Source organism: Pinus tabuliformis, chromosome 8 (genome assembly GCF_031772625.1).
Source record: "Pinus tabuliformis cultivar Carrire ecotype Pingquan chromosome 8, CPIR1, whole genome shotgun sequence".
Classification (NCBI taxonomy): domain Eukaryota; kingdom Viridiplantae; phylum Streptophyta; class Pinopsida; order Pinales; family Pinaceae; genus Pinus; species Pinus tabuliformis.
Window position 1 is genome coordinate 1,992,967,455 of NC_142294.1, and position 20,123 is coordinate 1,992,987,577.

The 20,123-nt window shown below is 40.3% G+C and overlaps 1 protein-coding gene across 3 annotated transcripts in view; it reads left to right on the forward strand.

The window, feature by feature from the left end:
* AAE17 (acyl-activating enzyme 17) overlaps positions 1–20,123 on the forward strand; it is a 351,148-nt gene that overhangs the window by 259,690 nt on the left and 71,335 nt on the right. For all 3 annotated transcript variants that reach the window (XM_089374866.1, XM_089374867.1, XM_089374864.1), the window contains 2 exons: positions 7,977–8,071; positions 8,305–8,521. In XM_089374866.1, coding sequence (XP_089230992.1) covers positions 7,977–8,071; positions 8,305–8,521 — 312 coding nt within the window. The remainder of the gene's footprint in view (positions 1–7,976; positions 8,072–8,304; positions 8,522–20,123) is intronic.

Below are 20,123 nucleotides of genomic sequence, written 5' to 3' on the forward strand. Positions count from 1 at the left end.
CAGTTGGCTTCAACTAAGAAGCTCACTGGATTGAGTAGCCAGGTTTTGCTTAGTTTGGCTAGGTGGATTCGGTCTTTTGGTAACCGAAGCAGGGAGCTGGAGGCATCATCAACCATGAGGGCACAGGTAGGTACCTTCAACAGTTCTGTCAGATTTCAGGAAAAAATAATTACAGGTTCAGGTTAAAATCTCTTTACTGTTTTACATATGTTTTTTTTGGTCTTTACAATTAAGTCTTGTAGAATCCGACATGTCCGACTGCAGGTAATTTGTGAGATTCTTTTAGTAGTCTCACCTTAAATTTGGATGTGGGTGTTAGGTAAATTCTACCTTTGTACCATAAGATGTCATTCTTCCACTCGAAGTTGGTATATTGATTGATATTCTTAATCATTGAGTCACAATCCTCATCCTTGGCATATTCGGCTCGTATTTCATCTAACCATTTCGGAACAACTATCATGGCGGCACATGTTGTGTGGTTGTCATCCTTACATGAGAGTGCATTAGCTATGCCATTCTCCTTTCCTTTCTTGTGCAATATTTCTAAATCGAAAGCTGACAACTTCTCCATCCGCTTCTGTTGTTCTGTTGATAATGTCTTTTGCTGAAGTAAGAACTGAAGACTGTTGTGGACGGTTCGGATTGAAAGTTTGCTCCGAAGCAAATATTGGTGCCACTTCTTTAAAGCGTGTATGATGGCGAGCATCTCCTTTTGGTATGTTGATTTTAAGCCTTCTCGTTTATTAAGTTTCCTGCTTTCAAATGCTATAGGGTGGTTGCTTTGCATTAATATGGCTCCAATTCTGAATCCTGAAGCATCACATTCGACTGCGAACGGTTTGGAGAAGTCAGGAGTTGCTAGCATTGGTGTGGTTGACGTTGCTTCCTTTAAATTCTCGAAAAACTTGTTTGCTTAGTCATTCCACTAAAAAGCATTCTTCTTTAACAAATTGGTCAGGGTGCTGGTAGATGTGCATAGTTTTTTAATAAATCTTCTGTAATACCCGGTTAAACCCAAAAATTCTCTTAGCTTGGATACGTTCTTGGGTTTGGGCCATTCTTTGATTGCCTTGATTTTGTTGGGATCCACTTGGACTCCTTCCCTGGATATAACATGTCCTAGGTATTCAACTTCCTTTTGCCCAAACGTACACTTTGATAGCTTGGCGTAAAACTGGTTCTTCTCCAATACAAATAATACTTCTTCCAGATGCTTGAGATGTTCCTTCCAAGTCTTACTCTAGACAGAATATCATTGAAGAAAACTAATACAAACTTCCGTAGATATGGGTGAAAAAGTTTACTCATGGTTGCTTGGAAGGTGGCTCGAACATTTTTTAATCCAAATGGCATAACCTTAAACTCATAATGCCCTTCATGAGTCCTGAATGCTATCTTTTCGACGTCTTCTAGTCTTACTTGTATTTGGTAGTAGCCTGATCTTAGATCTAATTTGGAAAAGTATTCTGCATTGTGTAGTTCATCTAGCATTTCATCAATGAATGGAATCAAAAACTTATGTTTAATAGTGATTCTGTTTAAACCTCTGTAATCTATACATAATCGGAAGGATCCATCCTTCTTCTTGACCAATACTACAGATGCAGCGTATGGACTTATACTTTTCGTAATGATTCCATGCTTCAACAGGTCTTGTATTAAGCATTCTATTTTTGTCTTGTGGTGATGGGGATAACGATATGGCTTAACGTTTACTGGTGTTGAGTCTGGTTTGACTTCAATAATGTGTTCAATTTTCCTTTTAGGGGGTAACTTCATTGGTAGATCTTGAAAAACCTTCTCGTATTTCTGAATCAAGGATGAAATTTCTGATGGTTGGTGGGTCCCTTCTATCGATAATAACTCCAACTGCTGACATTGTGCGACAAATGTTGGTGCCCCCTTGCGAATAAGTTTCTTCATCTACTGAGCAGAGATGACTTGAGTTGGTGGTGCTTGAAACCCAAACAACTTATATTTCCTTCCATCCCACTTGAATTTAATGAACTGCTTTATGTGATTGGCTGAATACGTGCCTAGCGTTCGTAACCATTGTACACCTAAAACAACATCTACTCCTCCTATGGGAATTGTATAAAAACTGGACTCCATTGTTTATTCGCTTAATTGCAACTTAACCTTATGGCACTTGCCTACTCCATCTATACGTTTCCCATATGCTAGCACAACTTTTAAATCTGCTACTGGGTAAGCAAAAATGTTCAATCTTTTTGCAACATTGACATCTACGAAGTTGTGTACTTCTTTAGTCTATTAGAACGATAATGTTTTGCTTCTTGATGTGACCTTTAAGCTTTAGTGTCTGTGGTTGAGCTATCCCTGTGATGGTCGTTAAAGAAATTCGTGGTATATCTTCTTTTGATTCTGGACTAGGGTTTTCCATTTTCTTCATTGTCCTCTTCTTCAGAGCTGTCTTCTTCTCGTTCGGCTTCGCAATTGTACAATTTTTATGTTGCGCATTTGTGTCCTGCGTAATACTTTTCTCCGCACTTCTAGCTTTTGCTGTCCTTTTTCCTCTCGACACTAGATTGTTGTTTTCCTTCATTTCGCATTGGTGGTGGAACGTACTTGCTAGTGTTCTCTCACGATGGTTTACCTGACTTCCCTTTGGAATAGTTGTTAGCTTTCTCGTTACTAGCATATGGTGCCTCATGGAGTTTATATTTCCGCTTGATAATTATGGCTGCGTGTTTGGCCTCCTGAATGGTTTTGGGTTTGTGCAATTTCAATTCTTCGCGAATGTAATCTTTAAGGCCACATCGATACATTTTTAACAGTTCTTCATTTGAGAACCCTCTCTGCCTTACTGCTAATACTTCCCATTCGTGAATGTATTCACTCATGATCCTTTTTGTCTCAGGTGAATGAATCTCTCGTAGACATCATCCTCCTCCTCCTCATGAAATCTTTTTAGCAGGGCATTTTTAATGTTTTGCCAATTGAACGAGCAACTTGTACATTCAAACAAACACAACAAAAACCAATCGTACACGTCTACTTCTAAGTAGTTGGATGCAGTGATGACTCTTTCTTGCTCGCCAAGTGGAGCATTTGCCAAAAAAATGGCATCCATCTTATTTACCCATACGACAACGCCTTTATAGTTCTTAAAATCATACTTAGGTAATTCATTTTTTACTTTAGGATGGTTCCTTTTGGAAAATTTGGTATAATATTGGCTTACTTCGAAGTGAATTTGCGCTATTTGTGGCTTCTCATGCCTCAGGAACTCATGCTCTAGAGAATTCTCACCTTCCGGAGTCTTGGGACTTTGTGTAGTTGAAGGTGGATCAATCCCTCTGAAACACTGACTCCTCAAGTTTAAAAAAAAAAGATATATCACTGGCCATTTGGTCTTGCTTACTAACTGACTTCTCGACGTTATCCAGGCGTTTATTTAACTTACTGATGTCCTCTTGAATTTTTTTCATATCGTCATTGTTGTTGCTTGCCATTTTGTTTCGTTTTTTCCTTGAAGACCCATTTTTTTTTTTAAATAATCATATTTTTTTTAATTAAATTAAATACTAATTAAAATTTATAATTATAAAGTTATAATAAAAATATTATGAAAATGTTAATACCTGCTCACCAATGACTTGTATTGGTTGATTGTAGTCATGATCGCTGACTGTGGTCTCGTCCGTGGCTGCAGTTGGCTTTTTGTGCAACGGCTACCATGTACGGAAAGGCCTGTAGAGTCATCAGTCACGTGGGTTGATTGTTGACCGTGGCTAGATGTCTCAGTCTTGGACGACTCCTGCAACGTAACCGACACCACGCAGTACGACCACACACCCAACATTGTGCCTCCGACTGTCTACGTGCTGAGAAGACCGGTGACGCTGCTAATTGGTGCAAACTTGGGCAATAGGGTGGATGATGGCAGACGTTGAATTAGGTGGCAGAGAGTACAACAACACGGGATGGTTAAATAGTGCGGGGAGCGGACAGATAGGTGAAGGGAGATTCAACAAGGGTGTCGGAAATGGTACTCGGGGTCAACGCAGCGGGTAGAGTCGTGTTGATGTGGAAGGCCCACAAGGCCAATGGCCCACAGGGGGTGTGGTCCTTGCCAGCCAAATGTAGGTTTCGTTAGAAATATTTATTTGTAATTGCGGACTGTTTTCTGAGAAATACACAAAAGTTTCTGAATATATATATTTAATTGATTGATAATAATTGAATGATGAATACAAGGCTGAGGTGGTGCTCCTTTAATAGGAGTTGACTGGCCATGCCTAATCAAAGAGACATGTCCTTTGGGACTAATGTCTCTTCATTTAACTAATTAATTGTTAATTAATTGACTATAATTAATCATTTATTTATTTAGATAATATTTTAACATTTTAATAATATTTATGAATTTAAATTCATAACAAGATCCCGAATTTATGGTCAGGACTGCCCTGAATGCAGTCACTGAAGACTGGGGAACCTTTGTCTAAAGCATCTTGGGCGAGGCTTCTCTTCCTAGTTAGGAGTAGATGTGGGTAGCTCTTTGACAGGAAGAGATCAGATAGTTGAACAAGGTGGGAAGCAACAGGAAAGGGATCAGAGTCAAGAAGGAGGAAGAGGAGGATGCAACTTTTGCATCAACGGGACAACAAGGGTAGTAAAAGAGAAAGAAAAAGGACATATCCAAAGTTAGATGCTTCAGATGTGGAGAGATGGGTCATTTCGCCATACAATGTCCTTAGAAGAAGGGCAAAGAAGAGAAGTCTGACTCAAAGGCTGCTCTAGCGCAAGCTGACAAAGAGGGTGATGATGATGATTGTGCCATGAGTGCTCATGCACCTCTAGAGAAGAGGTGGGGCGATATTGAGTCGTAGTCGAGAGGACTACACGGGGGCAGGATCCTTGAGGTGCCCAAACTCTTGGATCACATACGGATACAGGAGCCCTTAATGATAGTAGCAGATTGACAGGAGTCAGTTAGTACGAGGGATGATGGAGTAATAGTGGCAGAGCTAGAGTGCCAAAGTCTGAAGCAGTGCAGTGGAGTGTTGCAGCAGTGCGGGAGGCTCAAAGCAGATGCAACAACGACACAGTAGCATTAGAGAGTCAACACAGATTAGCAGCAAAGGTAGCTTCAGCATCACAATGCATCCAGACTGACAAACATGTTAACTTTTGGGTGACTTTTTCAGTTGCTTAGTTCTCAGCAACTGAGTTGCAGTGCAGCGATGAGCAGTGGCAGTGCTATGGGTAGCATGATGCAACATATTGAGAGGGAGCTGCAGTATAGATGCAACAATGTCATGGGAAGTAGTATAGGTTGTAGCAAGGCAGTGGATGAAAAGCAGCAGGCCAAGCATCAGCAGCGCAGAGGTCTGATGCCGTGGATCAACATGATACTTCTGTTGGGGAGTATTGCTAGAGCACATTCCTTGCTAAGTGGGAGTGTTGATTTTTGGGTAGCATTGGATGTGCTCTAGCTCCGAAATTTTGTGGAGGTGCTAAAACACATGAGATCTCCAAGACCTAGAAATCGTTTGGTGAAATTCCACCCGGATTGTATTTTATTAAAATAATTAATATTTTTAATGGGGTTCTTAAGTCCAAACTTAGGAAAATTAAAATATTAATGGGTATTAATGAAAATATGGGTGAGAAGCTTCTAAGAGATGAGGATCAAGTCTAACTTAATCTTAGCCGTTGATTAGATACTTAATCTCGTCCATTGATTTCTCAACAGGAAAACTATAATTGGAGGTTTGGGGTCAATTGGAGAAGATACACAGAGAGATAGAGAAAATTGATTTTCTAAAGTGAGAAGTTCTTAGGAAGAAAATTGATTGAGGAGATTAGCAGAGAGGGGCAGTTCGGTAGAGGGACTTCAGTCCAAGGCCGAGAATACATAGCAGAGAGACAGAAAAGCACCAGAAGAGACAACACAACTCCAAAAAGGGTGACGTAGAGACTAGAGGAGCTGACACAGTCACTTATAGGCAGCGTTGGGGTTTCTGTGAGGCAGATCGAGCAACAGTTCAACATATCAAATTTCTGAGCCGGGAAGGTTCATTGGGGGGGTGACGCAGCTCCTAGAGGAGGTGACATAGTTCCAGCGCTTAGCTTGGAGCAGCCATCACTGCCCAACACTGGGGATAATGCAATCACTTGTGGGGTTTGTTCATCCAATTGTTGGATTCGCCAAAATATCTGTCTCTGGATAGAGGTACTTTTGTCGGGTTTATTCTCTGTTGGGTGAGCCAGATTTGGCACCCTAGTTGTATTCAGAAATCTGCTTAATAATATAACCCCCATATCTGCTGCACCGGTTTTCCCGCATTGGGCTTTTCCGGGGACGTTTAGTCCAAAAATATGTGTCCTTTGCATGGTTGTCTCATTTATTTTTCAGTACTTGATCTGTATGTTGGTGTAGGCTGTAGTGTATTTGCATTAATGGTTTCTACAGAATTCTGAAAATAACTTGAAGAACACAAATAGGTAATGCAATCAGTTTACTGCCTTAGGATTTCTGGTTTGTTAGATTTAGAAATTTTCACACGTGATGCATCTTATTCAATAGAATAACCAAAAATAAGATATTACAGGCCACAATTGGTTTAATATGATATGGAAGGCAAGAGGTACAAAATACCTGATATGAAAGGGTTTAAAATTTAAATGTTAGGAAATTACTATTTTATTATAACTTTCACTGTTTAGGTTATACAGTTATTGGAACCACTCACAATAAAAATAAAAACAAAGAAAAGAAAATCACATTTCTTTCGGTCATCCCTGCAACTCTTAGGACATACCTGAACCAAACAGATTATTCGGAAAGCATTTCAGATCAGCAACCTATCACAGGTGCAGATCAAGTCTCTCAGTCATAAACAACACTCCAATTTCTGGAGCAACTAGTGCATCACACTCAACAACCTATCACATGTCCCAATGCCTATCTTAGGGACAGATCAATGCCAATCATTGAAGCTAGGGCATGGCACCCACATAAATCCTCCGACAACAACCTCTCACAGGGAACAACCTAGTCCATACATGGATCCTGGAATTTGAGATAACTTATTCCTCTCACAGGGAACAACTTAGTCCATACATGGATCCTGGAATTTGAGATAACTTATTCTGATACGATGTTAAATTTTGAGCACATGGTGCACAGATATGTACTTAGAAACTAAACTGTAACAATTAGTAAACTGAAAAGTAACTATTAACTCCTTGCAAAACACCAAAGTCTGACCAATAAATCTGTAAACATGGACAATCTGAAAATACGAATCAGTTTTTTATAGACGTGGCGGGTTCTGTACCAAACTGGCTGGTTTGGTACCTAGCTGGTCCTAACCAAGCCTTGGATTGGATATTTTGGTCCAGTTAGCAGGCAAGAGTCTGTCTGGCTCATTTGGCCAATTTTCAGTTCTGTCTGGTTGATTTTTAAAAGTATGGTTACAAGTTACAACACGTTTATAAATTTGTGTAATAGCTAATCCATGTTAGGATTTTATTTGTTTTAAGAATGATATTATATGAATTAGAAGAGTTAAAAACAGATAGATAGAGGTGTGCTTACATACAGACATATGTACGTACATGCACTATTTACATATATGCGTATGTGTTTGAAATGTTTTGGAAGTAGTAGATTGTTCATATTGTTCGTGTTCATGTAGAAAAGGACTAAAATAACATGCTACGAAAGCATTCTGATAGTCCTCCTTTTGGAATGAATCTTATAAACCCATTGATTGTGGCCAAAAATCATTCATGTTCACATAACTTAGTCTGCAAGGCTTCAACATTAAAAATTTTCATGTCATCAGATCCCACTATTTGCATATGGATCTGGCAATTTGAATGATTTGACATTTGAGTTACTGAATGATTGGTGCAATATCCATGCAAGACTGACTTTCCATAAAAATAAATTACACTCGTGTACAATTATTGATGCCATCTTTTGACTTTGTATGTAGGATGCCAAAGTGACAATGCTGGGTTTGGTGCCCAGTTTAGCACGGTCTTGGAAGCGTGCAAATTGTGTTGCTGGTCTTGACTGGTCAAGCATTAGGTGAGTTATAGTTTGCTCATGTGTTTCTTTTTTTGGTTTCCATTATTCAAAAAGCAATTCAGACAGAACTTTTTGTGTCTGTATGCTTTCAGTTTTAATCTTTTATATTGAACTAGAATTGAAAAATATAGCGCACACAATTCTTATTTTAATGCTTTCTACAATAGGAGGAACAGATTTGTAGAGTGATAAGCAACATAACATTATCTTTATTCTTTAATATGTAACTACAGATGCTTTAGTTCCAGTGGCGAGGCATCAAATGTTGATGAATACCTATGGCTAATGGGAAGAGCCTCTTACAAGCCAGTTATAGAGTATTGTGGTGGTACCGAGATTGGTGGTGGATTTGTTGCAGGTTCATTGTTACAATCACAATCCCTTGCGACATTCAGTACTCCAGCTATGGGTTGTTCTCTATTCATCCTTGGTGAGGATGGTAATCCTCTAGTAAGTCATAAAATCTTGCTTTGTAGCTGTATAAATGTACATGTTGCTGTGTATATATGGCCTGGCTAATATCCCACTTCTCTGGCTGTGCCACAAGTCAAAATGTTTAATGCAGAGTCCTTTAGTTGCAACCTTGATTTAAGGAAATTGTTTGTAAAAGTCCATAAATAACAAACATTGCTAAAACAGGTAAAATTGTTTTTATCTAAAGAAAATGTAGTAAATTGACATATAGGTATTAAAGAACTGTAGAGAAACATATCTGAATGTGTTCTTCTTGAAAGAGTTTCTAAGCAAGTTACAAAATGATAAGAAACTAAATTCCAGAAAAAATGCTGCCACTAGAGACTTGTGACCACCGACTATGCAAGAATCCAATTTGCATTTTCATAGACATTCTTGTTGAGCATGCACCATGATGTGTTTGTGACTTGATTGGATGATTCTCACATCTCTTGAGGCATAATGGATGGTTGAGTTCAAACATTTAAAAGCAGGATTGCACTGTGCACATGGTGCATGTTACCACAAAATCTAGTAGGCCTTGGAGAGGGATGCTAGTTTGTGTAGCTCGGATCAAGGTTACTTGGGAGCGGGAGCGAGATTTTCAGAAGTTCTTTGTTTGGGAGCGAATCGGGGAGCGAAATTTTATATAATATATATATTTTTTGATGCATATATGTCAACAAAAGCATGTAGAATGATGAATTAGATATAGAAAGCATAAAAACATTGATTGAACCATATAACATCAATCATCTAGAAGTTATAATCTTCATCAACCATATCCACAAGTTAGTAACATACAACATATTGAGTCTCATGATTAGTCAATCTTAAAGTTTCATGCTTTCAAATTCAATATATAACATTTATCATCATTGATCACCAAAGTTGTACTTGTAAGTTAAGTGTAATCATTACAACAACGAATATCTAACATGAAATGAAACAAATTTCAACTTTCACGAAGCATCATATTCATAATTCATTACCAGTGAGTTATAATTGCCAGCTTCAAACTTAAATTGTCATATTTTGTGTACGAAAAACATCATAATAAATATGAAAGAGTCAACAGTTATAAAAACTACTAGAAACTAGAAAAGACAAGTAAATCTATTATCTACAACTTCCTCTTGCCGCCACAAGAAATGTCTAATTTCTAAGCAGGTGACTGTGGTATTGGTGGTCTTCTAGGAGTCTCATCCTGCATAGTCGCACGACCAGAACCGGAAGGCACATGCCCTCCACGTGAGGATATAGATGGAGGTGGCGGCAACAAAGGCAGAGATGTTGGAACTCGAGCACTGGAATTGCTACTGGATGGTGGGGGTGGCACAATTGTTGTTTCTTCATCATCATCTCTCAAAAATTTTACTTCCAATTCTTCAAGATGTATAGTGCATTCTTCCAAATTATTGTCCTTTGGGTGGTTGTCCCAAATTTTATATGTTGGATCCTCATAAGCCGATCACAATAATGACTTAACAACCTCAAGTTGTAGTGCACATAAACCAAGCCTTTTGCCGGTTTTCATTGAGTCTGTTTCTTCTCACGTTATTGTGAAAATTCCTAGATTTAACAATCTCAGGAATCCTACTGCAACCAGTTGAATCTACTTCACCTAGACTGTAAATTACATTACAAACTTATTACAAATTTCTTCTTGAAATATTGAAGCAATACAACCTACACCAAATTAATTTATTAAATATGATTCCGAAACATAGAAACTGAGCGAGGAAATACAAACACATAGGACACTGTTATTTTTGGACAAATGTACTAGGAAAAACCCAATGCGGGAAAACTGGTACAACAACTTTAAGGGTTTATTATTTTTAACTAGTAGAAAATTCTGAATACATCTTTGAATACTTCATGGGGTAATTAAGTTACAGAGAGAAATATTGGCATAAAGAATTGTGAGGTTACCTCACACTATAACTGGAAATCCGCGTTGATCCAACCCCATACTGATTGCCCCCGACTTTTCTGGCTGCTTTTGTGTTGTATCTGCGTCAGCTTAGCATCAAGCTCTCTGGGGACAACGTCAATCCTGTAGTTGATCGATTTGTTGCCTAGAATATCCTATTTCTACCTCCCAGTCTCACACCCCACCTCCCGGCTTCTGAAACTCGAATTCCCTTTGCAAATTTCGGACTCCTCACTGGCTTCTGCACTGCCCCTCAACTACAAGAAATCTCCTCAATCGAATTTTCCTCCTGAGAACTTCTCACTTTAGAAAATTGATTTCTTGATCTCTCTTAGTGTGTTTTCTAAATGAGCCTCAATCCCCTTCTTATATCTTCCTGCTGGACAACCAACGACCTATATTAACTCATAATCAAAGGCTCAAATCATTTTGACTTGATCTCCATCTTTTTCTAGAAGTTACACCACAATTAGATTAATACCCATTAATATTTTAATTTTCCTAAGTTTAGACTTAGGAACTCCATTAAAAATATTAATTATTTTAATATAATCATCTCGTCTCTGGGTGGAATTTCCCAAAACGGCTTTTGGGTTCTTTGGAATACATGTGGCCAATCCTCCTTGTAAAATTTGAGGCCTAGAGCACATATGATGCTACCCCAAATCAACACTCCCTCTTAGTGAGGAATGTGCTCTAGCAATATACTGTTGCTGCATACTGCTCTGACTCTGAAGCATCGTCCTCTGCACTGCTGATGTCTGACATGTTGTCCACCAACTATTGCGCTGCTGCTGCAACTATACTGCTGCCTTTGACACTGCCAATGCTACATATGTACTACAACTCCCTTTGAAATGTTGCGTCTGCTATGCTGCTAGCACTGCCATCATTAACACTGCATCCGTATTGCAACTCAGTCGCTGAGAGAAGCAACTGAAAAACATGCAAAATTACTGAACTAACTGTGTTCAGTATGATACCACGTGAATGTTGGAATTGATTGCTGCTAGTCTTTGTGCTAACCCTCTGAATCTATTGCATTGTTGCTGACCTCTGCTCTATGCCATCTGCACTGCTGCCAACTCTGCTTTGTGTTGTTTAGTCTCTGGCGCTCCTAGCCATTGCAACTGTCTCTTTGACACTCCTCGGCACCTTCTGACAGTAGTCCATCCTGCTACTGCAAAACTTGGGTCCCGTAGCAAGGTATTGATCCAAGAGGTGGACTCCTCAAGGATCCTGCCCATCTGTAGCTCTTTTGAACTACAACTCCAAATCAGCCCACCTCCCTCCTAGAGGTATCTTGGCTATCACGACAAACTCCTGCTCTTTGATCTTTGTGGCTGCAACCTTAGGATCGTGCTTCTCATTCTTGTCCTTTTTTTTCAAGGGACATTGGGATGCATAGTGACCTATCTCGCCACATCTGAAATACTTCACCTTGGAGACATCCTTCTTTCATCTCTGTTGCCCCTGTTGTCCCTTTGATCCAAAGGCTGCATTCTCCTCCTTCTACTTGGGCTTCGACCCACTGCTACTATTGTTTCCGTCAAGTTTGACCTTGACCAAGTCTCTCCTCATCTCCTCTTGTTTTAGAGTTGCCCACATCTCATCCCAATTAGGCAATGTTGCTCTGCCCAAGATACTCTGGACAAAGACTTGCCACTCATCTGAGACATAATTGAGGGTAGTCTAACCAACTCTGAATCTTGAGGTGCATGCCCCGCAACAGACAACTCATCACGGGTTTCCTTCAGCTTCGTGAGGAATGGATCCACACACTCTCCCTTCTGCATCTGAATAGGTCTCAGTTTCTGCTCCAAGTACATCTTCCGTAGCTCAGAAGATCCTTGATATAGCATTGCTAAGGCATCCCACATCTCCTTAGCAGTTCCTCTGCTAGAGACATGACACAGTATGTGATCCTTTACTCCATCAAGCATCATCCTCTTGGCCTTTGCGATTTCTGATTTGTACTTCTTTAATTGTTAAAATTGACAACTAGGGCCAAACTCCATATGGGTCATATTATTTATGGCAGCTGATATTTTTATTTGGATCCCTCTCACTGAGAGGTGTAGGATTGATCTAAAGATCATCTGATTCCGATAAGTATTTATGAAATTATGAATTTATTTATGTTATGGACAAATTGTTAAATCAGCCAGCAACTTATGTAGGCTTGAAGCCCAACAATCATGTCTATTCAACCTCTACGTTTTAGTATAAATAAAAGGGGACTTCAAGTCATTTCTACACACACTTGGATCTCTTCCTCTCTTTACTTGTCTTTGGGTTTTAGTAGGAGGAGAGATCCTAAGGAAAAGCCGGAATTGTCGGAAAAACTGGAATAGCTGGAAAAGCCAGAAAAGCTAGAACTGCTAGAAAAAAACTGGAAAAGTCGGAAAAGTCGAAAAAACCGGAAAAGCCGAAACTGCCGGAAAAGCCAGAATAGTAGGAAAAGTCGGAAAAGCTGGACAAGATGATTCGCTCTCTTGTGGGACAAGATTATTCGCTCTCTTGTGGACAGGATGATTCGCTCTCGTGTGAACAAGATGATTCGCTCTCTTGTGGGACAAGATGATTCGCTCTCTTGTGGGACAGGATGATTCGCTCTCCTGTGTAGCAGGATGATTGAGGTCTGGATGATGTGTTCTCCATGACGATTGTGTAGCAGGATGATTAATTCTCCTTTGAGGTCTGGATGATGTGTTCTCCATGACGATTGTGTAGCAGGATGATTAATTCTCCTGTGAGGTTTGGATGATGTGTTCTCCATGATGATTGTGTAGCAAGATGATTAATTCTCCTGTGAGGCTTGGATGATGTGTTCTCCATGGCGATTGTGTAGCATGATGATTAGTTCTCTTGTGAGGACAAGATTGATTAAGTTCTCCTATCGAGGCATCCTACCCATGCAGTCTGGGACTCATGGGAAGTACCTCTCATCTGATCAATGAGCAGGGAAATGAGGATAGGGACCATAGTAGTACCGATGGACGCATCATTGTATCTACCGTACTCCCTATGCTAGGATGACCTCAATTGATCTAGGATCAATGATACTGGTCTGGGACCAGTGGTGGGAGTTGTACTCACTATGACATTGCCTTCGGGTTGGTTGAGGACTGGTCTGGGACCAGTGGTACATACTCTGAGACTGACTTCGAGTTAGTAGAGTACTGGTCTGGGACCAGTGGTAGGAGTTGTACCTACTATGACATTGACTTTGGGTCAGTTGAGGACTGGTCTGGGACCAATGGTACATACTCTGAGACTGACTTCGAGTCAGTAGAGTACTGCTCTGGGATCAGTGGTAGGAGTTGTACCTACTATGACATTGACTTCGGTCGGTTGAGGACTGGTCTGGGACCAGTGGTACATACTCTGAGATTGACTTCGAGTCAGTAGAGTACTGGTATAGGACCAGTGGTAGGAGTTGTACCTACTATGACACTGACTTCGGGTCGGTTGAGGATTCGTCTGGGACCAGTGGTACACACTCTGAGACTGACTTCGGGTCAGTGGAGAATGGTATGACACATTCTCGATCAATTCTTCTTCTTCATGGTTTAGCAAAGCTAAGTTGAGCAGAGTAGAGCCAGCAAAGCTGAGAAGAGCCAGCAGAGCTGAGTAGAGCTGAGCAGAGCAAGCAGAGCTGAGAAGAGCTAGTAGAGTTGAGTAGAGCAGAGCAGAGCTAGCAGAGCAAAGCAGAGCCAGCAGAGCTGAGTAGAGCCAGCAGAGCTGAGCCAACAGAGCCAGCAGAGCTGAGCCAACAGAGCCAACAGAGCTAGTAGAGCTGAGCAGAGCAGAGTAGTGCCAGTAGAGCTGAGTAGAGTAGAGCAGAGCTAGCGAACTGAGTAGAGCAGTGTAGGGCACTGATGGCAGAGATAGTACAGTTGGACATATGGATCAGCGGATGGAGTTCTCCCTAGTTGAGAGGGAGTGTTAAAATTGATAAATAGGGCCAAACTCCATGTGGGTCATATTATTTATGGCAACTGATATTTTTATTGGATCCCTCTCATTGAGAGGTGTAGGATTGATCTAAAGATCATCTGATTCCGATAAGTATTTATGAAGTTATGAATTTATTTATGTTATGGACAAATTGTTAAGTCGGCCAACAACTTATGTAGGCTCAAAAGCCCAACAGTCATGTCTATTCAACCTCTACGTTTTAGTATAAATAGAAGAGGACTTCAAGTCATTTCTACACACACTTGGATCTCTTCCTCTCTTTACTTGTCTTTGGGTTTTAGTAGGAGGAGAGATCCTAAGGAAAAGCCGGAAAAGATGAAATTGCCGGAAAAGCCGGAAAATCTGGAATAACCGGAAAAGCCGAAAAAGCGGGAATTGCTAGAAAAATTGGAAAAGCCGAAAAAGCCGGAATTACTGGAAAAGTCGGCAAAGCCAGAATAGCTGGAACTGCCGAAAAAGCTGGAACTGCCGAAAGAGCCGGAAAAGTCGAAACTATTGGAAAATCCGGAACTGCTAGAAAAGTCGGAAACGCTGGAAAAGTCGGAAATACCAGAAAAGCCAGAAAAGCTGGAAAAGTTGGAAATGCCGAAATTGTCGGAACTGCCAGAAAAGCTGGAACTGCTGGAACTACCGGAAACTGTAGAAACAGCCAGAGCATCTGTCTCCGAAGGAAGGCAACATGTTGTATGAGATCATGGGCAGCGCAGTAAACAACATGATGATATGAGCATGGGCAGCATAATGATGCATGATGATATGAGCATGGGAAACATAATGATGAATGAGATCATGAGCATGGGCAGCTTGATGATGAATAAGACCATGGAAGATGCAGCATGATGAACAACATGAAGATGAGAGCAGCTTAGTCATTAAGGTTCATCACATGTGACAGTATAACAAGATGTCACACGGTAATGTGCAGCAAATAGACAAGATGCAACACTATGATAGGTGAACGAGTTGCCTTAGAGAATCAGTTGAAGTAATATTTCTTCAACTAATCTCATGCAGATATTAAAAGTCAAAGTGATTGACTTCTATTGTAAATGTACTATCTCTCTCATTTTCTCTGTTGAACTTTAAAGAACATAAAAGAAGAATTGATCAAGGGTTTCCTCACATTGTGGGGTTTGTCCCAGGCTAGCGCCACATCTTGTGTCCTCTTGTCTTGGCTTGTCTTCTGCGATTTATATTTATGTTCTATCTGCAGTTTACTTTATGCTGATATGATTGCTAATGTGGAAAAGAAATTGAAATAAATTGCTCTAGCATAGAACATACCTAAAATTAACATTAATGGATCTGCATCCGCAGGCTCAGCTACCACACTGTCGACGTAGGTCTTGAGGGCATGCTCATCTAGAAGGAAAGACATTCTAGCCTTCCAGATGACGTAGTTGGATGCTCCATCCAACCTGTCTTGATCCCTCAAGCCACTGGTTGCCATATCCTTCGAAAACTGTCGAACAACTTCCTCTTCTACCGCGTAGCATCTAGGCTGGCTTATGTACTCCCTAATGGACTTGGTAAGTCTGCTGCTCCTCCGCTGCCCAGTAAATGAGAAATATTGATTTCCTCGGCAAGAAACCACTGGGGAATTATTCTCTCGTTATGCGATCTGCTTCCTTCTTCCGATGGATTTTCTGCCCAGCACTCAGCTTGGAAAAAACTGCGTACCTCTAGCTCTGTGCTGAGGCTCTGCATGGCTCCCTCTGCCTTGGCAAATTCTCGATCTGATAGCCTTACCTCTCTGTCGAGTCACTTAGAGAGAGACAACCTCGAAAATATAGCCCTCTTGGCTAGAACTGCGCAATCCTTCAGGGGATTCAAACTGCTGCTTGCTGCAGCAAGTTGGCCCTTGCTTGAGTGGTAGATCTGCTCTTCCTGTTTCACATCAAAAGCTCTAATACCATGTGAAAATTCCTAGATCTAACAATCTCAGGAATCCTACTGCAACCAGTTGAATCTACTTCACCTAGATTGTAAATTACATTACAAACTTATTTCAAATTTCTTCTTGAAATATTGAAGCAAATTACTGAAGCAGCCTACACCAAATTAAATATGATTTTGAAACATAGAAACTGAGCAAGGAAATACAAACACATAGGACATTGCTATTTTTGGACAAATGTCCCTGGAAAAACGTAATGCGGGAAAATCGGTGCAACAACTCTGAGGTTATTTATTATTAAGCAGTAGCAAATTCTAAATACATCTTTGAATACCTCATGGGGTAATTCAATTACAGAGAGAAATACTGGCAGAAAGAATTGTGAAGTTACCTCACACTATCACTGGAAATCTTGGTTGATCCAACCCCTGACTAATTGCCCTCGACTTTTCTAGTTGCCTCTGTGGAGTATCTACTTCAAACCAACATAACGTCAATCCTCTGGCTGATCGATTTGTTTCCCAGGAGATTCGATTTCTGCCTCCCAGCGTCACACCTCGGCTCCTGGCTTCTGAAACTCGAATTTCCTCTGCAAATTTCAGACTCCTCACTGGATTCTGCGCTGCCTCTGCGTGGCTCTGCGTCATCCCTCTGGCTTAGCACCACCACTGCTGGATTACTCTCTGCAGATGATTCTCCGACTGAGAAAATCACTCTCTCCGGAAGGTATCCCTGCCCCTCAACTGCAAGAAATCTCCTTTATCGAATTTTCCTCTTAAGAACTTCTCACTTCAGAAAATCGATTTCTTGAACTCTCTTAGTGTGTTTTCGAAATGACCCTCAAGCCCCTTCTTATATCTTTCTGTTGGACAACCAATGACCTAGATTAACTCCTAATCAAAGGCTCAAATTGTTTTGACTTGATTTCCATCTGTTTCTAGAACTTACACCAATAATTAGATTAATACCCATTAATATTTTAATTTTCCTAAGTTTAGACTTAGGAACTCCATTAAAAATATGAATTATTTTAATATAATTGTCTCTAGATGGAATTTCCCAAAACGGTTTCTGGGTTCTTTGAAATGCATGTACCCAAGCCTCCCAGCAAGATTTGAGGCCTAGAGCACATCCGATGCTACTCCAAATCAACAATTATGATTGAAGTTGTAGGTGCTCCAACACCTCTCTACAGAAAAAGTATTTACAACCTGTGAGAGAACTTTTTTTGCACTACCAATGGGCAGGATTCTTGAGAAGGTCCACCTCTTGAATCAGTACCTTGCTACGAGTGCCCATAGTATTTTAGTGGCAGGATGGCTCAGTGACAGTAGATGTTGGGGAACGCAGTGCAGAGGTGGCAACAGTGCAGATGGCATAGTGCAGATTCAACAACAACGTGGATGCCTCGACGATAGTGAAAATACTAGTAGCAGTCAGAGACTCGGGTGACAGATGTATCATACTTATCACAGTTGATTCAATATTTAGGACGCTTTTCAGTTGCAATTGCAGCAACAACAAATGGAGAGGGAGTTGCAGTGTAGGCAGTAGTTCAACATAGTCAGCAGGAGCACAGATGCAACACATATAAGAGTTGCACAGTGGTTGGTGGGAAACAAAAGCCAAACATCAGCGATGTGACAGGAGATGATGCAGAGACAGGGTGTTGCTATAGGAGGCAACAACTCCAGAACACATTCCTTGCTAAGAGGGAGTGTTAGTTTTTGTAGCATCGGATCTGTTCTAGACTTGAAATTTTGTGGAGAGGCTAGAATGCATGAGATCTCCAAAACCTAGAAATCGTTTTTGGAAATTCCACCGAGAAGTGACTTAATTAAATTTCGGCAGTTTTAAAATATTTCCTAAGTCTAAACTTAGGGAATATGACTAGTTAATCAGAATTAATTAAGTTATGGTGTGAATGTTCTAGAAATTCACACGGATCAACTTCAAGTTAATCCTAGCTATCGATTAAGATCTAATTTTGGTCGTTGAAGTCTCAATAGAGGATTATAAGAAGAAGTCAATGGGGCTTGGAGAAATCACTTTTGATGTTCGATTTCATGAGCAGATTGATTTCTTGAGTAGCAGCATTCAGTTGCTAGAGAGAGCCAAAGAAATTGAAGCAATGACAGAGGGGCAGGGACAGTGAAGCTAGAGGAAGGATTCCAGTTCTGGTGACTACATTTGCAGAGAGGCAAAGAAGCCACAATGACGCTGACACAGAGCAATGCAGTAGCCTCTAGAGGCAAAGTTGAATTAATGAGGAGAAGCAAAATTTCAGTGCTAGAAGCTGGGCAGCGGTCCTAGAGGCCGGGAGAGATGTTTCTTCAGACAACAGTTGATTAGACGGCTTGAGGATAAGCTGTTCCAAGCCGAGAGCAGCAACAATTGCGTTAAGTCGACGTAGTGACTGCGCAGAGGTAGTTTGGACGACTCAATTTGAGCTGAGGTCAGTGTCGGGATTTGCTTGCAGAGTGAGGAATTTCTCCTCACTAGATTTTCTTGCTAGTATTTCTCTGTAGGATTGCCAGTTTCGCCATCTAGTTGTATTTAGATTATTTCACTATTGCATAATAATAAAACCCTCAGTTGCTGCATCAGTTTTCCCGAGTTGGGTTTTTGCGGGGACATTGGTCCAAAAATAATTGAGTCATTTTATGTGTGTGTGCTAGTATTTCTTCCGCAGGTTATTTATGTAGGTTGCAGTGTGATTGATTCAGTATTTGTTGTAGCACACAATAAATAATTTGTTAAGAATTAATTTAACAATTAGGAGAATTAATTCCAGTTGATGCAATAGGATTCCGGTTTAGGAATTTTCACTTGAACAAGATTTAAAACTTTGTTCTTTTTGAGAATAATATCTGTCCTCTTTTTCCAAGCCATGTGGTTAGAGGCTCCTTCTAGTTTGTTTTCTGCCTTCATTGAGGTTGACATAGTTCCTGTAGATAATAGGCTTATTCCTTCATATGATCCTCTTTAAGGACATTTCCTTGATCTCCTTTTCTTCAATAGATCTTTAACCTGCCTTTTTCTTCCTTCTTCACCTTAGCTCTGATACCATGTTAGAAAATTGGAAAAGATAATCTTTATGTTGATAATTACTTGTGATGTCTTTATATTCTTAACTTTCTTATGTTCTCTTTTATCTTTTTTCATTAAGCAATTACCAAAACTAAAACACAAATATCAAAGACACCAGATGTAGGCACTCAGCTAGGGCTAAAACCCCTATATAGGGGAAACCTAGTCAAAGAACTCTTCCTTCAGTAATTCAAAATGAGATGGATAAAGACCTTAGACCAGTAGACCTTGCGCCTCCACTAAGTTAGCTTTCCAAAATGTTTCAACAACCTTCAATAATCTCTTGTCCAACAACTTCCACCCAACAACAATCTAGAAATTCTACTTCCCAGCTTCAAAACTTCGACCCCCAACAGCAAAATTTTGGCCCAACTTTAGCTCTGCAGTTTTTGGCCCCTCCAACAACTTCATAGTTTCACACGTGTGAGAGAGAGAGAGAGAGAGAGAGAGAGAATTTCGACTCCTATTCCTTGAGAGAGACCTCCTTCTTCGCTAGCCCTATCCTCTTCTTTTTTTGAAATTCACACTTTGTCTGGCCCCAGAAGTCGCAGATCGAACTTGATGAGTGAGTATCAAATGAGGTCGACTTGTTGTCTTTATATAGGTGTTTTTGCTCCTTAGTTTAGGTTGACTTCTCTAGTTTGAGGCCAACTTGGTGGAGGAGGCCTAATTGACCTATTTTACAATAAAATAAA